General features: G+C 39.2%; 1 protein-coding gene across 18 annotated transcripts in view; it reads left to right on the top strand.

The window, feature by feature from the left end:
• Positions 1-20,627, top strand: part of DTNA (dystrobrevin alpha) — a 288,661-nt gene that overhangs the window by 234,469 nt on the left and 33,565 nt on the right. For 7 of the 18 annotated variants that reach the window (XM_065889317.1, XM_065889324.1, XM_065889320.1 and 4 more), the window contains 2 exons: positions 16,372-16,459; positions 18,325-18,422. In XM_065889317.1, coding sequence (XP_065745389.1) covers positions 16,372-16,459; positions 18,325-18,422 — 186 coding nt within the window. Of the gene's footprint in view, positions 1-5,054; positions 5,133-5,693; positions 5,787-16,371; positions 16,469-18,324; positions 18,423-20,627 lie in introns of all 18 variants that reach the window. The other 11 variants (XM_065889316.1, XM_065889315.1, XM_065889314.1 and 8 more) reach the window with 4 other exon arrangements.

The following is a 20,627-nucleotide window of genomic DNA, read 5'->3' as shown; positions in this document are numbered from 1 at the left end:
CAACCACAGAAAGGCTAATTCACGTGTCTTTTTCAGTTTTTTCAAATACTTTGCTTTCCCTAATCCAGATTTTTAATCTGACATATAATGTTCAAACTAAATTTTAAACATTTGTGTTTTGGTAATCAAAAGTGAATAGAAATAAAGTTGAGGTACTGAATTCAGACTTTGCTTCTGAAAATCAGTTTTCTCCATGCTCAGTATTTTCTAAGATTAAAATCCATCCCTTTTCAGTCAGGAAAGGAGGTAAATTTATAAATCAGCATCATAAAATAGATGCATTTATAAATCAACCCCAACTGAAGATTTCTTCGTTCTTTCCACACTTTCTGGGCATGTTGTATGAAATTTGAAATAAACACTCTCTGCAAGTAATTATTTCTTCCATGTAGCCCCAGAGCTCCACTAACATGCTAGATTTTTTTCGAACCTGAATTAAACTGGTCTTCGCACTCAACTCTATTTCCTATACTAAAATGTTAGTGTATACTTAAATCTGCTGTCACCTCTTCTTCACTTAGATAACCTTTATTCTCTTACTAGAGTTGCTTTAGCTGCTGTCTGTGTGTGCTCTGTACCCAGCAAACTTTTCTAGAGCATCTTTTGGCAAAAACACAATTGATACAGCTTGATACTATCTGGGGGACAGCATAGTAAATGTAGTGAATCAAATATGACCTAAGAATTATTATTTCTTCCACGGTATCTGCTTAAGGAGGTTTGACTTTCATGCCAGCCTGAATTGATGACAACTCATTTTCCCACTGAGACACTAAGCTATTTTTTAATGCTTGTTTGCTGATTTGCGTGTGGCAGGTATTTTATGTTTCAGATCAAAGATGTTGAAAGCTAGAAAACGAAAGGGGAAATAGAGTTTTTCAAGAAATTATCTCTTGGTAAAACTGACTTGTGGACTCTTTTTTATTTAAAACTAATTTATTTAAATTCGTTTGATGACCTTGGTATAGATTGTGTTAATTACATTGAGAAGCAAAATGTTATTCCCAATTGACAGTCAGCTAAGGAGGGAGCCAAGTTTACCAGTCATTCTTCACAAAGCCCAAACACCAACAAGTTTATCAATCATTTAAGAATCAATAAAAAAAGTAAATCTCTCTTCTTAATTTGCCATGGTTCAAATATCATTTTCCATTTAACCATTGTGATGTTAATCACGCCACATGACATAATTTGTTTATATTATATTGTTGCTCTGTGCAGGACTTTTATTTAAATCCTTTTATTTTCCTGTTCAATAAAAGAAAAAAATATTTGGCCAGAGCTAATATAATAACACAGCATAAGCAGAAGCGGTTTTCAAAACTATATGGCAGGTTTAAGCAAAAATCCAGGGAGCATTTGTGTGTGATTTTGTTACCTTAGTGTACCCCCAAAATGTTTGCACTTCAGCAAAATCCTGGCATCAGTTGTCATTCTCCAAAACGAAAGGGTGAATTTAAATAAATAAATATGAAATATTTTGAAATTGTACTAATCTTCCAGAACGCATTATGCCAGTGTGTGTGTGTGTGTGTGTGTGTGTGTGTGTGTGTGTGTATGAAAATTTTTGGAAGAAGGCCATTTATCTTTACATATGTTCTTTTCCAGAGTATAAAAAGGAATTGGTGAGAAAATAAGAGAATTTTTTTTTTTAGAAAAGAATAATCTAAAGGAATATTCCCAGCCTCTTTTCTTTCAGCAGAATACATGAAATTCAAATTTCACCTTGTCATACCCTCCAGGTATGATTGTCACCACACCCAATAATGAAAGTATGTGTGCTGAAGGAGGTGTTTATACATTGGCAGGGCCTGGTGAAAAGAAAATAGCGACAATAAGAAAAAGAGACGTGTATACACACAATTTTAGGGATGGTAGCATTGCTTCTCCTTGGGACTCAGATTAGAAAAGATTTATCACCCACAGTCAAGAGGAGTCCCCAGTAGTTAGCAGTTTCCGAGGTTAAAAGGAGGAATGCTTTTAAATTTGAAGACGGGGCATGCAGAAGATGGAGAAGTTTCCAGAGCTAGAGCTGCAGGAAAGCCATTGGCATGTTTGGAGGCACTGACATGCTGGAAGCAATCACTTCCTGATAAGGCCCTAGGTTCCAGTGTTGCCTGATCCCAAAGGCCACAACGAATTGGAAATATCACCAAACTTCTCCAAGCAGACTGCCAGAGCTACAAAATGAAAGTTTAAGCATCCAAATTATTCTATAAAATATCGTGAGTGTACCTTGCTTTGAAGAGATTATCATAAATTACCTGATGTCACTACCTTTGCAACAACTCAGGAGAAAATTTTTTCCACTTTGCTTCCCTTCTTCAAGCTCCTTGGGAGCTGCAGAAGAAATTCTGGTGAAGACACTTCATGTGAACAGTCTTTATAGACCCAAGTTTTAAGGGAAACCTGCCTCCTGGTCTGCTCTCTAAGTTCTTGATCCATTTCATTTAGAAAGAGTGCTTTTTTTTATTCCTGTTTTCATCATGCACTTGGCTTCCTCTATACATGGTCATGTTTTCTGCTTCCCAGAAATAAATGATTGGGAGGAGAATCCAAGGCTAGTTCTAGGTAGTACAGAAACTTTGTGGGCACTGAGTACCAAAAGTCAGAAATGCTCTTGGCACTAGATGCTAACAGCTTTAGCAAAATGAGATAAATGCAGAGAATATCATCCCCATATATTCCAAGAACTGGTTTTCCCAAGGATTCATATGGGAAAGGAAAGGAACATGAAAGGACTTAAATGATGCCTTCGAACCAGCACTGGCAAGGGCCAAGGCAAAGAAAATGGCAACGAAAGGACAAGACGTGTATATGGAGACATCTGCTCATCCCTTTGCGGAAAGAAGGGACTTGGAAAGAGCAGGGGAGACAGGCAGGTGGCGTAGAGGAAGGAGAGAGGGGCCCAGAGAATTGGAGAGAAAGAAAGAATGAGCCACCAGAGGAAAACTGGGGCAACTGCTCACTTCCTGCTACCAATCCTGCACCATGCTGATGTCAGCAGGGCTCCTCCAGTGCCAGTGCTCATTAGTAAGTGGTGGGACACTCTTCTGCAGCTTTATTGACACATCACCTTCCTCCCATAAGACGTCACCAGAGTAACTTATAACAAGCATATCCTCGTGGTTGATCCTCCCGTGTTTCTTTTTTTTTCCTTCTTGCACATTCATCATCAGAGGTTGTAACTGTATAATTATTAGGCCTTTGATTTAAGGAAATAACACAATTTCTGGGATTCAAGGGGAAAAGTAGCGTATGTGACAAGGCAGAGAAATGGTTTCATTTGGAGGGAAGAATTCTTAATATTTCACAGTGTTTTGAGTGGTTTTACAGGGATCTGAAATCAATTATAGAGTGGGTAGATCTATCTTGTATTATCAAAAAAAAAAAAGTTGGGGGAGGTGATTGGGCAGCAGTGAGACCGTAGTTACTGGATAATGAGCTGTACTTCAGGAGGCAAGGTTTGGAATGCTGTCTTGGTGGGATGGTGGGAAAACATCAACTCCAGTGGCTTAAGATGCTTATTTGCTCCTGATGGGCAGGTTTCATAGTCCTTGAAGGTGCAAATCAATATGCTTTAAAAAAGAATTAACTTCATCAGGAAAGCAAATTCTCCTAGAACAATAATTTCATTGTTAAAGTCAATTTTGTTTGTGTGCAGTTGTACTTTTTGAGTAATGGGTGCATTCCTGAAAAGCTGAGTAAAGTCATAGTATTCAACAAACATTAATGCCTACTCTATACTAGATGTTTTCTTTATAGATCAAATTTGATTTTAAATTTACCAGAAGCCTCACGATTTAAGGAATCTTGTAGTATATACTATTATAAAACAAGAATTCCAATTATACCGTGCCTAATTCTAATGTGATACTCATTTATAAGTTGCTGTATTTTGTGCTTTGTGGTCTGAGAAAGTGGTACTTTGTAGTAAAACTTTTAAAGTTTTTAAGATTTTTAACTGCTTTATTAACCATTCTTTTATACAGAGAGATTTATAACTTCTTGAAAAGTTACGGAAGTTTGTGGTAAAAATCTAATAATTTCAATGCAAGTAATTAAAAACTTGGTATTCAGACAAAGTCAGACACTTAATTTTTGTATTCTCCATGAAGGGAGGAAGGGATGGTGTTAAGTACACCAGCGTTGCAGGGCAAATTTCTAACCTACAAAAGAAGAAGCTCTCTTTAAGCACATTACAAGTACAGTTATAGCACTAAGAATCAATGTCATATTTCCCAATGAACATGCCTATTCATTATAGTTATAAATTCATTTATATTATATAAATTTTGGGTGCCTTTGGCTTGGCCACACTTTATTATTATTTATATTTCTATTTTCCTTTAATAAAACTACATTAAACTTTTTAATTTTTCATTAAAATTGCCAGTTAACTTGAGTGTTCTTCCTAATAAATCTAAAATGATAAGAATTTGCCCTATTCATTGGACTCTTCTTCACCAGTTATAGACACAAGGAGTATGAATATATGTTTATAAGGCTCAAACGTTTATTTCTCTGTTTCTCTGAAAGTTTTCTTCACAGCTTCACAGCCAAGGTCAGGTGACTTGTGCCTAAAGTAGCAAAACACTTTTAATATGACACCAATCTCTAGGTAATTTTCAATTCTCTGTTCAACACAGAAAGTCGGAGAATAGAGGGCAGGCTGGAGAAATAAGCTTCTTGTGTGGGATCTGAAGGCTGGCAGGACTTAGTGAACTGTTGGACTGTGTACAGGATAGTCTGTCATGAACGCTGAATGAATTGTCATTGTGTCTGGGCACATGCAATCTATTTGTTTAGCAAATAGCAGAGGTCAAATCTGGGATCATAGCGGCTTGTGTAATTGTAATTGTGGTTCTCAGGCCAGGTTGCTACTCCTAGTTCAGCTATGTGGAAATCTGAAAACATCTTGAACATTTCAAAGTAATGAAAGAGCTGTCCAAATGGAGCTTGGAAGTAGTCTTGGGAGTTTCTGTTGCCAGTTTCTATTCTTGAATGCATTGCCGAGTTTACGCTCTTCTTGGCTTTCCCATCTTATTAACCAGCTCTCCTCCCAAGGACAGTGAAGTCGAGCAGAGCAAACTGCTGGCTAGGGCTGCTCCAGCTTTGCTGAAGGGCAAAGGGTAAGTTAAAGCCAGAGTGTTCTGGAACCCTGAATTAACTAAACTAAAAATGCTGATTTCTTGTGTCAAAGATGCTTTGTGTTTGAAAGACCATCTTTGATTTAGTCAAAGCAGCTCTGTTATAACCCCATTAACAGCACCAAGTAGTTATTTTGAGTAGACACATCTGTGTTGTTACTCGCTTTCCCTGATTTCCTTTTCCTTTTTTAAAGTGACTAAGCTTCAGATTTGATTTTCCAAAGGATAATCTTTGCTTGCAACCTATTTCAGTGTATTTACTGTACAAATGAATTTCTTGGCCTTAGTGGTTTGAAGAATGCAATTCTGTTTTCTTAAAAGTTACTTGACCTAAGTGAAAATCTATTTTTAAAGAGTGAAATGGCTTTGTGAATTTCATTGCTTGGATTTTGCTTGTGTTTTTTCATAGAACATCGCTTAGTTTTCCTTTACTTGCTTGGTTTTCTAGATGCCTTTTCGACCACAAACTCACTCCTACCTGCCCTGCTTATTTCTGTCCACCTGTCCTAACAACACCCTTTCTTTCCTCCTGCCCTGTTTCAGGATACAGTACAGTCTGAATGTGGCAGACAGGCTAGCTGATGAACATGTTCTCATCGGGTTGTATGTCAACATGCTCCGGAACAACCCATCATGGTTAGTGCAGGTTTGGCTGCTTGACTGTCCTGCGAGAGGGAAACAGTCTGATCTCTTGACAAGCAGTCTCAGCAAAGTCACTGGATGCCAGAGGTGTCACTAAAGCATTTTTTTAACTGATCCAATTAAAATGTCTTGTGATATTACTTTGGACACTGCCCATTAATGTACCATAGAATTCACATTTTTGTTTATATCTTAGCTAAAGGGACAACTCATGTAAGTGGGTGCTGTGCTAAATATTAGCATCTAGGGAGATGCAAGACTCTGGGTCCCACCGGTCAGTTCTGTGTTACATGTGCCATGTCAAATTACCACATGACAGTGATGCAGGAACTTGTCTTATTCCAAGGACTTGTGTGTTTCTGCTGATTTGGAGAACAATCCTGCATTCCCTTAAGATAGAAGTGAAGAAGAGGAAAAGCGATAGGGTGGGATTATACCATGGAAATCATTTCATCAACAATGATAACAGTGGGAGAAATTGTCTTTCAACTCTTCTCTTACAAATGTTTCAGGGTAGCCATCCTGATACAGCCTGCTTTCAAGTCCCACAGTATTCAAAGCTTACTTTCCAATGTGTTAAATGTGTGAATTCAGATAGCCTTATGTAATAGAATAAAGGCATTCCTAGAGTTTTTCCCTTTCTATTTTAGTTGTGACATGGTAGATTCCTCCCATTGGTTCAAGTTAGTTAGTAATAAATATACATTTCCAATTTGAATGAAAATAAATGCACAAACTGTATAATTATCATGTTTCATCCTAGTTTAGACAACTGTTTTACAAATATGTTTAGCAAACCAGTTCCTTAGAAATATTCGATTTTACTTAAAAACCCTAATACATTTTCTCTGAACTGAGAGCCTATGGATTTTTTGCCATTATAACTATTAAGTGAGCCAATGGGTTAAATTGCCTTTGAAATCGGTCCCCTTTCTTCTACTGTGTCACAGAAAGCATCCCTCAAACATTTGGCATTCATCACCCTCACCACTTGGTATTGTTAACCACTTCTTTGTTTCTAGAACTTTCCTCCCTTGATGCCTTAGAACTATTTTTTGCAAGATTAGTACATGAGATGACTTTAGGTGATACACTGATGAACATTTATTTGTTTTAATAGTTATATATTTATCTTAATTTGAACTTTTTAAAATATATGTATATAACCAGTGTGCTGGTTTAATTTTATACTATATGCTACTCTTTCAGGAGATAAAAATGCACTCTTCAGCTAAGCCCATCTCTTTGTTCAAATTTTCCTAGCTGGTAGATCGAACAGTTCCTCTTCTTTCTTACATCTCAGCCTCTCAAAGCTACAAGTGGAGTGATGGTTTTCATCTTATTCCCAGTGAATTTGGTTCCCCAATGTTATATGGTAGCTGAAACAATAGAACAATTAACGCCCCCCCAAAATTTGTGTTGGTAATCTTCAAAGCAGGATATAGTCGATAAAGATTCAGTCATGTCTGAATGCAATGATGTGATCTCACACCCTGTCCTCTCCTGTCCTTTGGAGTGTGGGTCCAAAATTCTAGCACACTCCGGTTATTTCCACCCCTCTTCTTTGACCTTTTCTTAATTAAAGTTGTAACAGAGAAATCTCCAAAGAGGAAAGTGCAGAGTTTGTCACTCCCAGCCCTTTTCCCTCCTCAAGTGGTTAATCATATTGGCTTGATGGTCACTTAAGACTGTAAAACGGTCTCAGTAGAGACACCTTACATCGACTTGATGAAAGATAGATGTGACTTGTATTTTGAAAACAAAGCAGAATTTAAGACTGATCAATGAAGCTGACTCGGTTTTAAAAGCTACTGCCCTCCATAATTCTCATCACTTTGTTCCATCCTTAAAAAATTCCAACTTCTCTTTTCTCAGTTTGCTCCTTCCCTTTCCTTTCCGTTTAATTAGATCCTAACCATTCCCCGCATCTGCCAGGATTCTGTAAGAGAAGCAGCGATGTCTCCCCTCCTTTATCATTATTATAGGTCTGATGCTTAACCCATCATTCAGCTGTGGTGAGATCTATAATGGTAGTAATTACAAGAGCCACCGTTTTTTAAAGCATTTGCCTCATGGTAAGCACTGTGTTTAAAACTTTATTTACATAATCTCCCCTGGTCCTTAGATAAGCCGGTAAATACTCTCATTCCCATTTTATCGATCAGTAAAGGTATCAGTTTAGAGAGTTTACATGACTCTCCCACAGGCACATAGCTACGACACAGTGGGGCCGGGATTTCGACTTTTATCTAGCTGATCCCAAACTCATAACCACTGTGATACATTGCATCTTATAAAACCTACATAAATGCATGCCCTCCAGAAAGCTCTTCTGGACATTCCACAGCTGCATCCACCACATCTCTATTTACTGAAATTGCATATCCCATTGTATTATTTGTATTTCATTTTAACAAATATTTTGAGCACATGCTAGTAATAGAAATAGTGGTTGTTCATAAGTTACCAATTATGTATTTAGTTCTGTGCCTTGTGATTTCTCATTTTAGTTGTAAGCTTCAAAAAGACAAAAATTTTCTCTTCAGCCTCTTGGACATCATCACAGCAGCCAGAATATGAATAATAAATTTCACATTTATGAAGTGCTTCAAAAATGACAAAGCCCTTTCCCACACATTATTTAATCTGCTTGTCAAAGCCCTGTAGATTTGGATATTATTATTGCCATTTCACTGATAAGAAAATGCCCGGTTGCAAGACATCAAGTGACTTATCCAAGGTCACCTGCCGGAAAGGTCTTCTGATATTGAGTCTCATCTGTTTTCCACCTCAGACCTCGGCCTTCCTGTCTGTGCACCCTTCATGAGATGGTCTGTAAAGAGAAATCTAATAGTTGTTCTTGCTTGAAAGGTGTGTTTTTGTAAGTATTCCTATATGCTCCTAATTCACTCAGTGTAGGACCTTCTCCCCTATATCAACTGCTTACCACAATGGGAAACTGACTCATCTGTAAATAGTTTGCTGCTAAATTAAAGATATTCTTATGTGCCCTTGCTGGTTCTGATGTCAGATAAGCCAAATAAATAAAACTGTAGATCAAGGGCAAAGTCCTACTGTCTTCCTAATTCCTAAGTGAAGTTTTAAAAGCCGTGATGGTTTTCAAGCACCTTCTTCACTGGGGGAGGAGAGGTCTCAGAGTTATCCAGTGAGGGCTTTTTCTGGCCTCTCCTAAAGCTTATCAGGTGTCCAGGCTTGCTAGTGGTTTATAGGACAGATGGTGGCAGGCAGACCGAAGGAGGTTGCAAACCAGCCCAGAACTTCCAACTCTAACCATAGTTTTAAGCCTTGATACTTACCAGTCAGAAGCTTCTGGCACGTTTCTCTCAACTCTGCAAAGGCCCCTTGTGTAAGGGAGGGAAGCAGTACAGTGAAAGGGTACAGTCTATACTTTGACGTCATGATCGATTGCTGTCACTTTGTTAGACCCCTGATCTCATATAATTGGGTTGATATCTGTCCTGCTTATGTTTTTCTCAAGTACAAGAAATGGGACATTTTGACGCCTATTTCCGGGTTTCACATATGAGGTCTAAGTTGTTACTTGCTCACGTGCTTCCTTTACTAGAGTCCTATGGCACTTAGTTCACAGCCCAGACCCATCACCGGGACTGCAAGCCTGTGTGTGATCTAGCCCTCGCCTACCCCTCTCCCAGCCCCAGCTCTCATGGGGTTCTCCCACTCAACCATAATATTTAGTCACATCAGCTTTTCATCAGTTCCTAAAAACAGTTCCTAAAACTGCCTCAAAGACCATGATACTAGTTCTTCCCCTATGCCTAGAACGTTCTTCCCCATTTTCCTCCTGCCCTTTCCTTCCACACACACATGAACTGGCTCCTTCTCTGGCTTCCAGACTCTGATTAAAGGCACCTACCTACTCAGGTAGGTCTCCCATATTAGTCTGATCATGGAATACTATTTGTTTCAGTCTTGTCATAACTGTTATCATTGGTTCCTTGGTTGGTTGGTTCACTCCTACCTTCCTCTTATGGGGCAGACCTTCTCGGACTTGTTTACCACCATCTCTCTGGCACCTAGCACAGTGCCTGGCACACAGTAAGTGCCCAATAAATGTCCATTGATGTTGGAGAATATTGATAGTGCCACAGATATAAAATTCCCACTCACCCTAAACAAAATTGTTAGGAGTCCTCAGAAAATCTTTTTTACTAGAAAAATACTTTTTGCTATTAAAAAAATCACCTATTATAAATTAGCCCTGAAATTGAACATTTAGTGTAAGAGTATAAAATAGGTGAAAAAGTAAAGTATTAAACTTGACTTGAGTAGAAGTGATAAATATGGATAAAGATGAGAAGCAGCAAGTCACTGATGTGACAAAAGCAACTAATAAGGGGCAAAAAAAACCTAAAAGTGATGTTGGGCAAAAAAATTTTTTTTTAATTTTTTAATGTTCTCCGACCTTTTCCACTTTGTATCGGTTCACTATGGCTACCGTAACAAAGTACAACAGACTGCATGGCTTGAACAACAGAAGTTTATTTTCTCACAGTTCTGGAGGCTAGAAGTCTAAGACCGTGGAGCCTGCAGGGCTGCTTCTGCTGAGGCCTCTCTCCTTGGCCTGCAGATGGCTGCCTTCTTGCTATGTCCTCACATGGCCTTTTCTCTGTGCACATACATCCTTGTTGTCTCTTCTTCTTCTCATAAGGACAACAGTCATATTGGATTAGGCCCCCACCCTTAGGACCTCATTTAACCTTAATTACCTCTTTAAATTCCCATCTCCAAACACAGCCACATTCTAAGGCACTGGGGGTTAGGGCTTCAACACATGAATGTGAGGAGAGACAATTCAGTCCATAGCATGCTTCTACACTGAATCCACTGAATTGTATGCCTTTAATATTTTTAATGTGTAGGCTAAGATTTGACTGACTCTTTTCAGTAAGTGTGATTTTGAAAAGTATAAGTTTATTGCAAGCTGCAGAAAGGAAAAAGAAATTATTATCCACACATATTGAAAAGTATCTTCTTTTATGAGTTTTCATTTCCTTGTTAACACTACTCCTTTTCTTTTGTAAAATGTTTAGGACCTTCAGTTATAGAACTAGACTTCTGAGAAAAACATCTCCTTAGAATCCTAAAAATGTAAACCTTCTGAAGAATGTCAGAAGTGAGCCAACCTTTATTTGTTCTTTTGTCCAACTAATTCTTGGGTAGTTCCTGCTATGTTCTAAGCACCGTGCAAAACACTCAAGTTCCAAGGGAGAAGAGATTGAACCATTCTGTCCTCAAAGAAGTTTCAGTTTAGTGAAGGATAAAGACAAGTGAAAAGGGCAATTAAAATGCAACATCATTTATAAAGTAGTCTTGCTTTTTTTTTTTTTTTTTTTTTTTAGCAATAGAGACGCAGGCATAGAGAACGGACTTGTGGACATGGAGGGCAGGGGAGGTGGGATGAATGGGAGATTAGGATTGACATATATACACTGCCATGTGTAAAATAGAAAGCTAGTGGGAACCTGCTGTATAGCACAAGGAGCTCAGCTCGCTGCTCTGTGGTGACCTAGATGGGCGGGAATTGGTGGGGGGAGAGGTCCAAGAGGGAGGCTATATATGTATACATGTAGCTGATTCATTTTGTTGTACAGCAGAAACTAACACAACATTGTAAAGCAACTGTACCCCAATTTTAAAAAAAGCAAAGAGATAACAGCTATAACAAGGGCAGCAAAGTACAGAGGGCTATAGAATATATAAGGAGCAATGGACCTGAATTTGGAGGTCGGACATGAGGGCAGGAAATGGAAGCCAAAGCCAATACCAGAATGAAGAGGAATTAGCCAAGCAGAAGTGAGTGGAGGAGACAGAGAGACCATTCAGGACAGAGAGAATATGGTTCATTTGAGGAAGTTGAGTATGTTAAGGCCACGGGGGTAAAGGATGAAGCTAGACTATGCAGGACCTTATAAGTCTTATTTAGGAATTTGAAAAATGAGAACCTATTAAGAATTTTATGCATAAGAATGTTACAGCCAACTTTACTTTTAAAAGATCGATGACTTGAGGACAGGAAATGAATTGGAGGAAAGAATAACTCTCAAATCAGAGTGACCTATTGAGAGGACTTTACACTCATTCAGGATGAGATGATGGTGGCCTGGGCCACATTGGTGACAGCTGGAATGGAAGGAAATGGAGGAATTTGTGGATTTGTAGAGGTAGAAGGCATGGCCTTGGTGGATGATTGTAACATAGTGGGTTATCAAAGTCAGGGTCTTGATAAAGGAGTTTGAAGGCACCTCTATAGAGAAGCCATTGTTATGGTAAGTTGTTTTATTATTATTATTATCCATGAAGATTCCTATGGCATTTTGCTCTCAACCAACTGTGAAAGACAGGACATACCCTGAGAAAGTCATCCTCCACTTAAGTAATAACTAATAATGCCTTCTCAGGCAGTAATCCTCCTAATAGCTATTTGCATTTTAATAAAAGAGTAGTGACACTTAATGACCTTAAAAAGTCACCTCTAAAGTTCCTGTCACCATTCAGACAAATGGAAAAAATATGAAGGAAAAATGAAGAAGTATTTCTGGTGCCCTTTAGATCACATTATTATTTGTGTTTTTTGTTTTTTTTTTTTAAACCTAGGTGAATCTCTTCATGACTCAAGTATAGACAAATACTTTTTTTTTTTACATTTATTCTGATTTTTTTTTCTTTTTTTTTTTTTGGCCGTGCAGCTTGTAGGATTTTACTTCCCCAGCCAGGGCTTGAACCCCGGCCCTTGGCAGTAAGAGCACAGAGTCCTAACCCCTGGACTGCCAGGGAAACAGGCCTGCAGAGAAACCAGAGAAATGTGAACAAACCTTGAGTTCCCAGAAATCCCTGCTAAATCACAATTTAGGAAGCCCTAGCTCAGCTGGGGCCACTTGAGTTTCCTAGATGCCATTTTGAAATCACTAGCAACAGACGCTGGCCATGTATTTAAGGCAGAAAGTGGAGCACTTTCAACGTTATAGATTTCCCTATTCTGAAATGCAGTCTACACAGCAGACCCTTTTAAATTCATCATGGTCTTGTAATAAGATTACTGATTATAAAGTCTGGAAATGAATAGGCAGGGATAGAGACAATGTTGGAATTGGTATTTCTTTAATGATTTAGGGAATTATTGGCCATTCATTTCTGACTATTTGTAATTGAAGTCTTGAAATAATGGAATTTATTAGGTGAATGCCTCATTCACCCTTGTATAATGCGAACGTACTGAAATGGCACATGTGGACTTATAAATCGTTTGTGTGCACAAAGGGGCAATACATCACTCCACCCCTCATTCACTCGGTGCTGGAGGAAGGAGAGGCAGGGGAAGTATGAGTTATAGCTTACTAGATGAAACTCCATAACTTCCCTTCTTACATTTCCAGGAGGCTTTTTTTTGATATAACCTTCATGTTATTTATACTTGCTGGTCATTCATGATAAAAGGCACTTTTATCATGAGGGTTTTTTATCAAGGTTTTTTTTATTATTTATTTATCAAAACACAAATGTTTTTGACAAAGTCACTTTCAGGCATTCAAACAGATCATCGTCCTGGGCTTGGAGATTTGGGCCTTGTTGTCTACACAAACTGTGTTGAGTTAGGCATATGGTCTCTAATACAGCAGCCAGAAAATGACCAATGTGTTAAAATCAAATTAAATTGTTTCTTTTTTGGGTGGTTTTATGTTTAAAGTAAGGACAGCATAAACTTTCGCTTTCTCATTGAAGCTGTAACAAGAAATTCAGTTATTATTTTTAACCACTGCAGAGGACAGACGTGTTTTATAACACACTGCTTTTCTTTTTATTTATTTATTTATTTATTTTTGGCTGCGTTGGGTCTTCGTTGCTGTGCTCGGGCTTTCTCTAGTTGCAGTGATTGGGGGCTACTCTTCGTTGCAGTGCGCGGGCTTCTCATTGCAGTGGCTTCTCATTGCGGAGCACAGGCTCTAGGTGTGCAGGCTCAGTAGTTGTGGCGCACGGGCTTAGTTGTTCTGCGGCATGTGGGATCTTCCTGGACCAGGGCTCAAACCTGTGTCCCCTGCATTGGCAGGTGGATTCTTCACCACTGCGCCACCAGGGAAGTCCTAACACATCTGCTTTAAACATCTGTTTTAAAGCATCCATTGTCCAGAACTAATTCGGCCTTTTGCTAGTAAAAATAGTTTCTTATTCCAACTTTAAATTTGTATGCTGGTTGAAATCTCAATCCACTGGGATTAATACTACACATAGGTGAGCCCTGAATCCTAGAATATCTGTCTTAAGGGAATTTGTGTGAAAATATCACAATGCTATATGGATATGAAAAATGATGTCTTTTATATGGCTTACATTTGGGGTTCATTTCATGTGTTTAACTTTTCCATTTTATTTTCAAGATCTTCTAGATCCTTGCTACTCAAAGTGTTGTCCTTGGACCAGCAATACCAACGTATCTTGAGAGTTCGTTGGAAATGCAGATTCTGGGGTCCCATCCTACCCCCCCACCCCACCCCCACTCCAGAACCAGAGACTGCATTTTCACAAGATCCCTACGTGATATGTATACACACTAAAGTTTGAGAAGCCCTGCTCTAGATAGCTGTTGGATTGTAGATGACATTTTGAAGGAGCCAAGAATCATTAATGAATCTGAACAGGTTACTCAAGAGGCAAAATAATAATAAAATTGTATTACCTAATAATTTTGAGCATTTAATGTGTTCTAGGCATCATACCAGCTTGACGTTTTTTACATGCATTGTCTCATTTAGGCAGCAGGAAAGTGAAGGCTCTTTTTCTGAGGATGAAGAAGTGACTTGGTAAATGGAGAAATTCAGGAGTATTCTAGGTAGGATACGGTAACTTAGAGAAAAGGGCTAAATCTAGTGGGAGAATTCAGGATAAGAACAGGTACAGTTTACATATGTGAGGAATACAGACTAGCGCATAGATAAGGGAAACAGGAATATCTTCCAAACGACCAGAAAAAAAATGTTACAGTAACAGATTCCACCAAGCAGAGAAGAGCTAAGTGACATAGCTAATATGCTGAAAGCGCATAATCATTTTCATTCATCTTCTCACTCTAGAACAAAGGTTGAAAGACTATGTTGCATGTTTACTTTTTATGTAAGTGTACAAATAAATAATATAAATGTACATTACTTTATAGGGATCCAAGTCTTTCAGTGGATAATTTTTACAACCTTAACATTGGCATAGAAGTGTGTCATTTCTAACGTATAACCATGAGTATTGACTTTTTTTCTTTAAGGAACAGGCTTAAATATAAGCCAGTGGAGAATATAAGTATATTTGGGGATTGAGAGGAACTGGTTTCTAATCTTGATCCTGGCCTGATACTCACCATAATAACTGATAAACTAAACTATGACCAACTAGTCTATTAACAGGATTAATGTTACTGGTATGTTTCACAGAATTTTTTTTTTTAGTGGCACCCAAAACTTAATCTTATGTGAAGGGCTTTCTGAAATATCAACTCTCTAGGAGAGTTGAAAATGCTTCTATTTGCATTAGTTTTTTTAAGGGGTCAGAATATTCTTATTCTAACAGGAAGAATTTTTATAAATTTATAGGAGACACTAAATGATTCCCACTCGTGTCATTAGAAGCCACTACCATAATTCTACTTCTCTGGAAGTAAATATAAAATGGCAAGTTACCTGGGTAGTAGTATTATAGATGAGAGTTATATGCATTGTGTACTGCTGCATAAGAAATTACCCAAAAGCTCGACAGCTTAAAACAACAAACACCGTGGGTGAGGAATCCATGTTTGGCTCAGGACTTTCTCGAGGTTGTAATCAAGCTGTGGGTGGGCTGTGATCTCATCTAAAGGCTCTCCCGAAGGGGATCCAGACCCATGGTTACTGGCTGGCTTCAGTTCCTCCTCACGTGGGCCTTTCCACAGAGCCGCCTGTGCCATGGCATCCAGCTTCCCACAGGGCAAGCAATCCAGAAGGGCTCGAGAGAGAGAAAACATGCCCAAGACAGAAGCCAGGGTCTTTTTATAACCTAATCTTGGAAGTTACCTTCCATTACTTCTGCCACATTCTATTCATTAGAATTCAGTCTGTTAAGTCCAGTCATTCCACAATAAATGAAGAGGATTACACAATACCAGGAGTGGGGGATCGCCGGAGGCTGAACAAGTTGGTTTCTTCTTCCTTCTTGCTTTCATATTGTCTATCATGTTGGTTTCAGACATGTATTACTTTGTCATAAGGAAATTAAATTGTTAAAGGAAATACAACTAAATTAAAGAGAAAGTATTCTTTCATCAGAAATGTTGATCAGGAAAGTCACTCCTCTTTGGAGATTTCTTTGTAAGGTAGGATTTATTAAGGACCTTCCTGGCCACACATTAGATCATATCATGAATCCAAGTCTGAGGTCATTAACCTAACAGGATTTTGTATAACGATCAAATTTTTTGCACTGAAACACTGAAATAGCCAGCCCACTCCAGGTGGTAGTATGAATATTCCCATCTTTTCTCAGTTGCCTGACTGACTCTTTCTTGCTCTGTTCTCAATAGTATGCTTGAGAGCTCCACCCGGCTTGATGAAGAGCACCGGCTGATCGCCAGATACGCGGCGAGACTGGCAGCAGAGTCCACTTCGTCTGTAAGTACTGTGAACGAGCGGATGTCACGTTGATTGTTACCCTAATAGCTAACGCCACAACAGCAGAGCTGAGTAGTTGCTACTGTGCTGTCTGCAAGACCTAAAAACGACCTGGCCTTCCACTGCTTCCATTTGCACTTTCCAGCTATCATTCTGGTCTAGCATGAATCAGAGCTTGAGGTATTCCTGCTGGTTCCTGCTGAACCAGACCAATACCCAATTTCTCTGGATAATTCCTAATCAGTTAATATAAAGAACAAGCAATGATTCAAATCCACAGCTGGCTCAGATAAGTTTCTACTTTTATCAATACATCAAGAGATATATATCAAGAGTTGTTTCTACTTTTCTCAATATAGCAAGAAAGAGAAAATTATGTCATAAAATCAAAAGAAAACTCTGCATCACATGTCAAAATTCCCATATGCCAGCTATAGAAGACCATTTAGGATATAAAATATAGGACCTCACACTTCTTCATTAGCAACACAAATCGTTTCTTTGTTAAAAGAAACACTAATTAAAAATGATAGAAAAGCTTTACAAAAGCCAGACCTTTACCAAGTTTAAACCTTTCCCTATGGTTAGTTTTCTAGAAATGAAAAATCAGGCTGAGTTTCACCATGTCTTTGGGCTTAGGCAATGGTGTTATTTTTTAAGCCGTGGCATTCTTTGGTAGAAAGATTAGTTGTAATTTTTTAAAATTTGCTTTGAAAGCAATAATGACTGACATTGAGGAATTTCTATAATGTACGGTAGAGCAAAGAAAGCAAGGCACAGGGAAGTCTACATAATCTGACCCTGCTTTTACAAAACAATATCAAATAAGCCCTTGACTAAATACACATACCCATAAATACATATATAAATATGGTATATGAGGTATATATACATATATATTCTTATATAATCATATTCTTATATATATGTGATTATGTAAGAATGGAGAGGGACTTCCCTGGTGGCGCAGTGGTTAAGAATCCGCCTGCCAGTGCAGGGGACACGGGTTCGAGCCCTGATCCGGGAAGATCCCACACGCCGCGGAGCAACTAAGCCCGTGCGCCACAACTACTGAGCCTGTGCTCTAGAGCCCACATGCCACAACTACTGAAGCCCACGTGCCTAGAGCCCATGCTCCACAACAAGAGAAGCCACCGCAATGAGAAGCCCATGCACTGCAATGAAGAGTAGCCTGCTTGCCTCAACTAGAGAAAGGCCAAGCGCAGCAATGATGACCCAACGCAGGGAAAAATAAATAAATAAATAACTTTATTTAAAAAAACAAAAGAATGGAGAAAGTTATGACTGCGTATACACCAGTTAGTTGTTAAAGCTGGTTGCAATCCATCAGTGTAAAATTAAATATATGAATACAGAAATGCTAAAAGTATGTTGACCAAAAGAAGAAAAGAAAGTCATATTAACTATGACTTTAAAACTATACAATTTTTAATTGTATATTACAGTGGTTAAACAGTAACTCTAGAGAAAGAGATACTTCAGCAGTGATATATTTTTTTAACCCCACCTTTACTGAAAGAATAGTTGCGATGGGAACAGCATGGCAAGAATGTACTAGTTCCCCAAAGATTTCAAGTCAGAAAGCTAAAAACCAATTTTTCCCATGTTTTGTATATTTGCCTGCCAAAGGATTCTATTCTGCTTTCCACTGCATAGATGTGCTCCAGATCCCTAAAAAAGCTGGTCCTTAGGAGAGGAATGGCCATTTAATTTTACGTTTTGCTTTTTTTGTTGTGATAGAAATAGTTTTTTCTTTCTTGTTCATATCTCACGACTCCTGTCTTTTCAAACACAGGTCGGTTCTCCTTCCCAGTACTAAATAGTATAAACCACATATTTTCCAGCAGCCAGCGCAGCAGAGGAGTGCCCCTGACCTCTCCTTCACCATTGATGCAAATAAGCAACAAAGGCAGCTGATCGCAGAACTAGAAAACAAGAACAGGTAAGGTTTTTGGGACACTCCTGCTTCTTACTTTCTTACAGCCTTTAAAGTATCGGTTGTTTTCGCAGCTTAGAAAGCTCTTCCTCGGGTTCTCTGCAGAGATGGCTCCTTCCCATCATTCAGATCTCAGCTCAAATGCCACCTCCTAAAAGATCACCTTCTGATCTCTCCCACTACCTCCTATTCCAGGAACCACTCTCTGTTACATCAGTGTGTGTGTGTGTGTGTGTGTGTGTGTGTGTATGACATGTCTCTCTGAAAAAAACTCGCATTTAAGTGTTTGTTTCCTTTTTATTGTTTGTCTTCCCTGACTGATATGGAAGTTCTTTGAGAACAGAGGCTGTGACAAATGGCCCCTGAGCTCCAGAACCATGCCTGGTACATTGTAACAGTGTAGAAACTCAGTCAATATATACTGAGTGAGAAAGTAATAAATATCTGAGTCAGATCTCAAACTCAATGCTGAGTAAGCCTCATATAAGAACAACTTGTACATTCTGTATTTCTTAGAACAACACCAAGCTGTCTTAATACTTAATCTCATCTTTAAACACTGATGTCCCTTCTGAGATCAGACTGGTAAAGGAGGTTTTGATCCATTGTTGCATACCTGTAGGGTATGACCTGAAAATTTGGGGATAAATGGTCATGCTATTCTTTTTTTTTTTTTTTTTTGCGGTACGCGGGCCTCTCACTGTTGCAGCCTCTCCCGTTGCGGAGCACAGGCTCCGGACGCGCAGGCTCAGCGGCCATGGCTCACGGGCCCAGCCGCTCCGCGGCATGTGGGATCTTCCCGGACCGGGGCACGAACCCGCGTCCCCTGCATCGGCAGGCGGACTCTCAACCACTGCACCACCAGGGAAGCCCGGTCATGCTATTCTTTAAAATTCTATAGAAAAAAAAAAAAAATTAAAAGGAAGATACAAACTCACTTGGCACATTTTCATATTCTTAGAAAGAAAAAAAGACTAACGTGAAAATTTACAAGCCCACAAGTATCTTGGTTTCAATTTTAATCTACTCTCCCATCTCTCCAAAGCACTTTGTTTTCCCTTCCGATTCTCTGCGTCCACTCAGCATGGGGATAGCACACTTGAGGGGAAATCGGGACTTCCTTTAAGGAAATAACCTAGGGATATCTACCTCCATGTGGGATTCCAGAATCAGCAAGAAACCCCATGAATGTGCTGGCTGTACCATGCTACCACTCTTACTGCTTGTTTCTAGGGCATTTTGGAATTGCAATCTCTGAATACATGTTTTTAGGATGAGAGGAATAAAGGAATGGAAATGAGAAGAGATGGCAGAAAGAGAGCTTCATCCTTTCCCTGAGTTCTTTCCCCACCCCGTGCCTGAAGAGCATCTAGTCCATCCTGAACTCATCTCTCTAAGCCAACGGCCTCATGCCTTCCAAAGACCCCAGAACCACATCCCAGAAGCTTATGCAGGTCACAGTTCCTGCACCACAGAAATTCACCCAGGGATCCCATGGTCTCCAAAGTGACAGTTAACCCAATAATCAGATCTCTGGGCTTCAAGGAAGGATAGAATTCCTCACTTGACTCCATGACTACCCTAGGTAGTCATTTAGACATTTCAGAAATGATCTTTAGAAGATACTGCTTTCTTAGAGCCTCCTTAGAGGAGCCAGTTAGAGTTAGTATTAGGAGTAGCTGGACTCTTCAGATTACATTGTGGAAGTCACAGCCTGCCTAGGCTAGACCTGTCCAAGCAAGTACCAAAGACTGAAGGAGTCGAACACATATGGGCTTTGGGGCAAACCTGCCTAAGTTCAAATGAATGCTACCACCTACTTATTGAAATTGGGCAAGACTTTTAACTGGTATGTGCTTGATTCCCTCATTCATAAAACAGATAATAGCAGTACCAATAGAACTATTGGTACTATACTAGTCTGTATACAATAGAACTGTTACGAGGATTAAATGAGACTAAAGAAGACAGCACAGTCCCTGGGTGTAGTCTAAGCCTTCATGCTCCTTACCTATCTTACCTTTATTCTCATCTGATCAGAGCTGCTTCTCTCTTTTTCTTCCTTGGGCTAAATGGCTGTGTCATGGTTCTGTCCTGAGAACCAACAAGGAGAACTAGTGGAAGTCACAGAATGTCAGGATGTTAGCCCTCAAGATCTTGGAAATCTCAGTTCACTGATTTCCAGGCTGGGCTCTCTGGGAGTTCAGGGGC

The sequence above is a fragment of the Phocoena phocoena genome, chromosome 13, assembly GCF_963924675.1.
Source record: "Phocoena phocoena chromosome 13, mPhoPho1.1, whole genome shotgun sequence".
In the NCBI taxonomy this organism is placed as follows: Eukaryota; Metazoa; Chordata; class Mammalia; order Artiodactyla; family Phocoenidae; genus Phocoena; species Phocoena phocoena.
The sequence above is the reverse complement of the archived record's forward strand: the minus strand, read 5'-3'. Positions and strand labels throughout refer to the sequence as shown.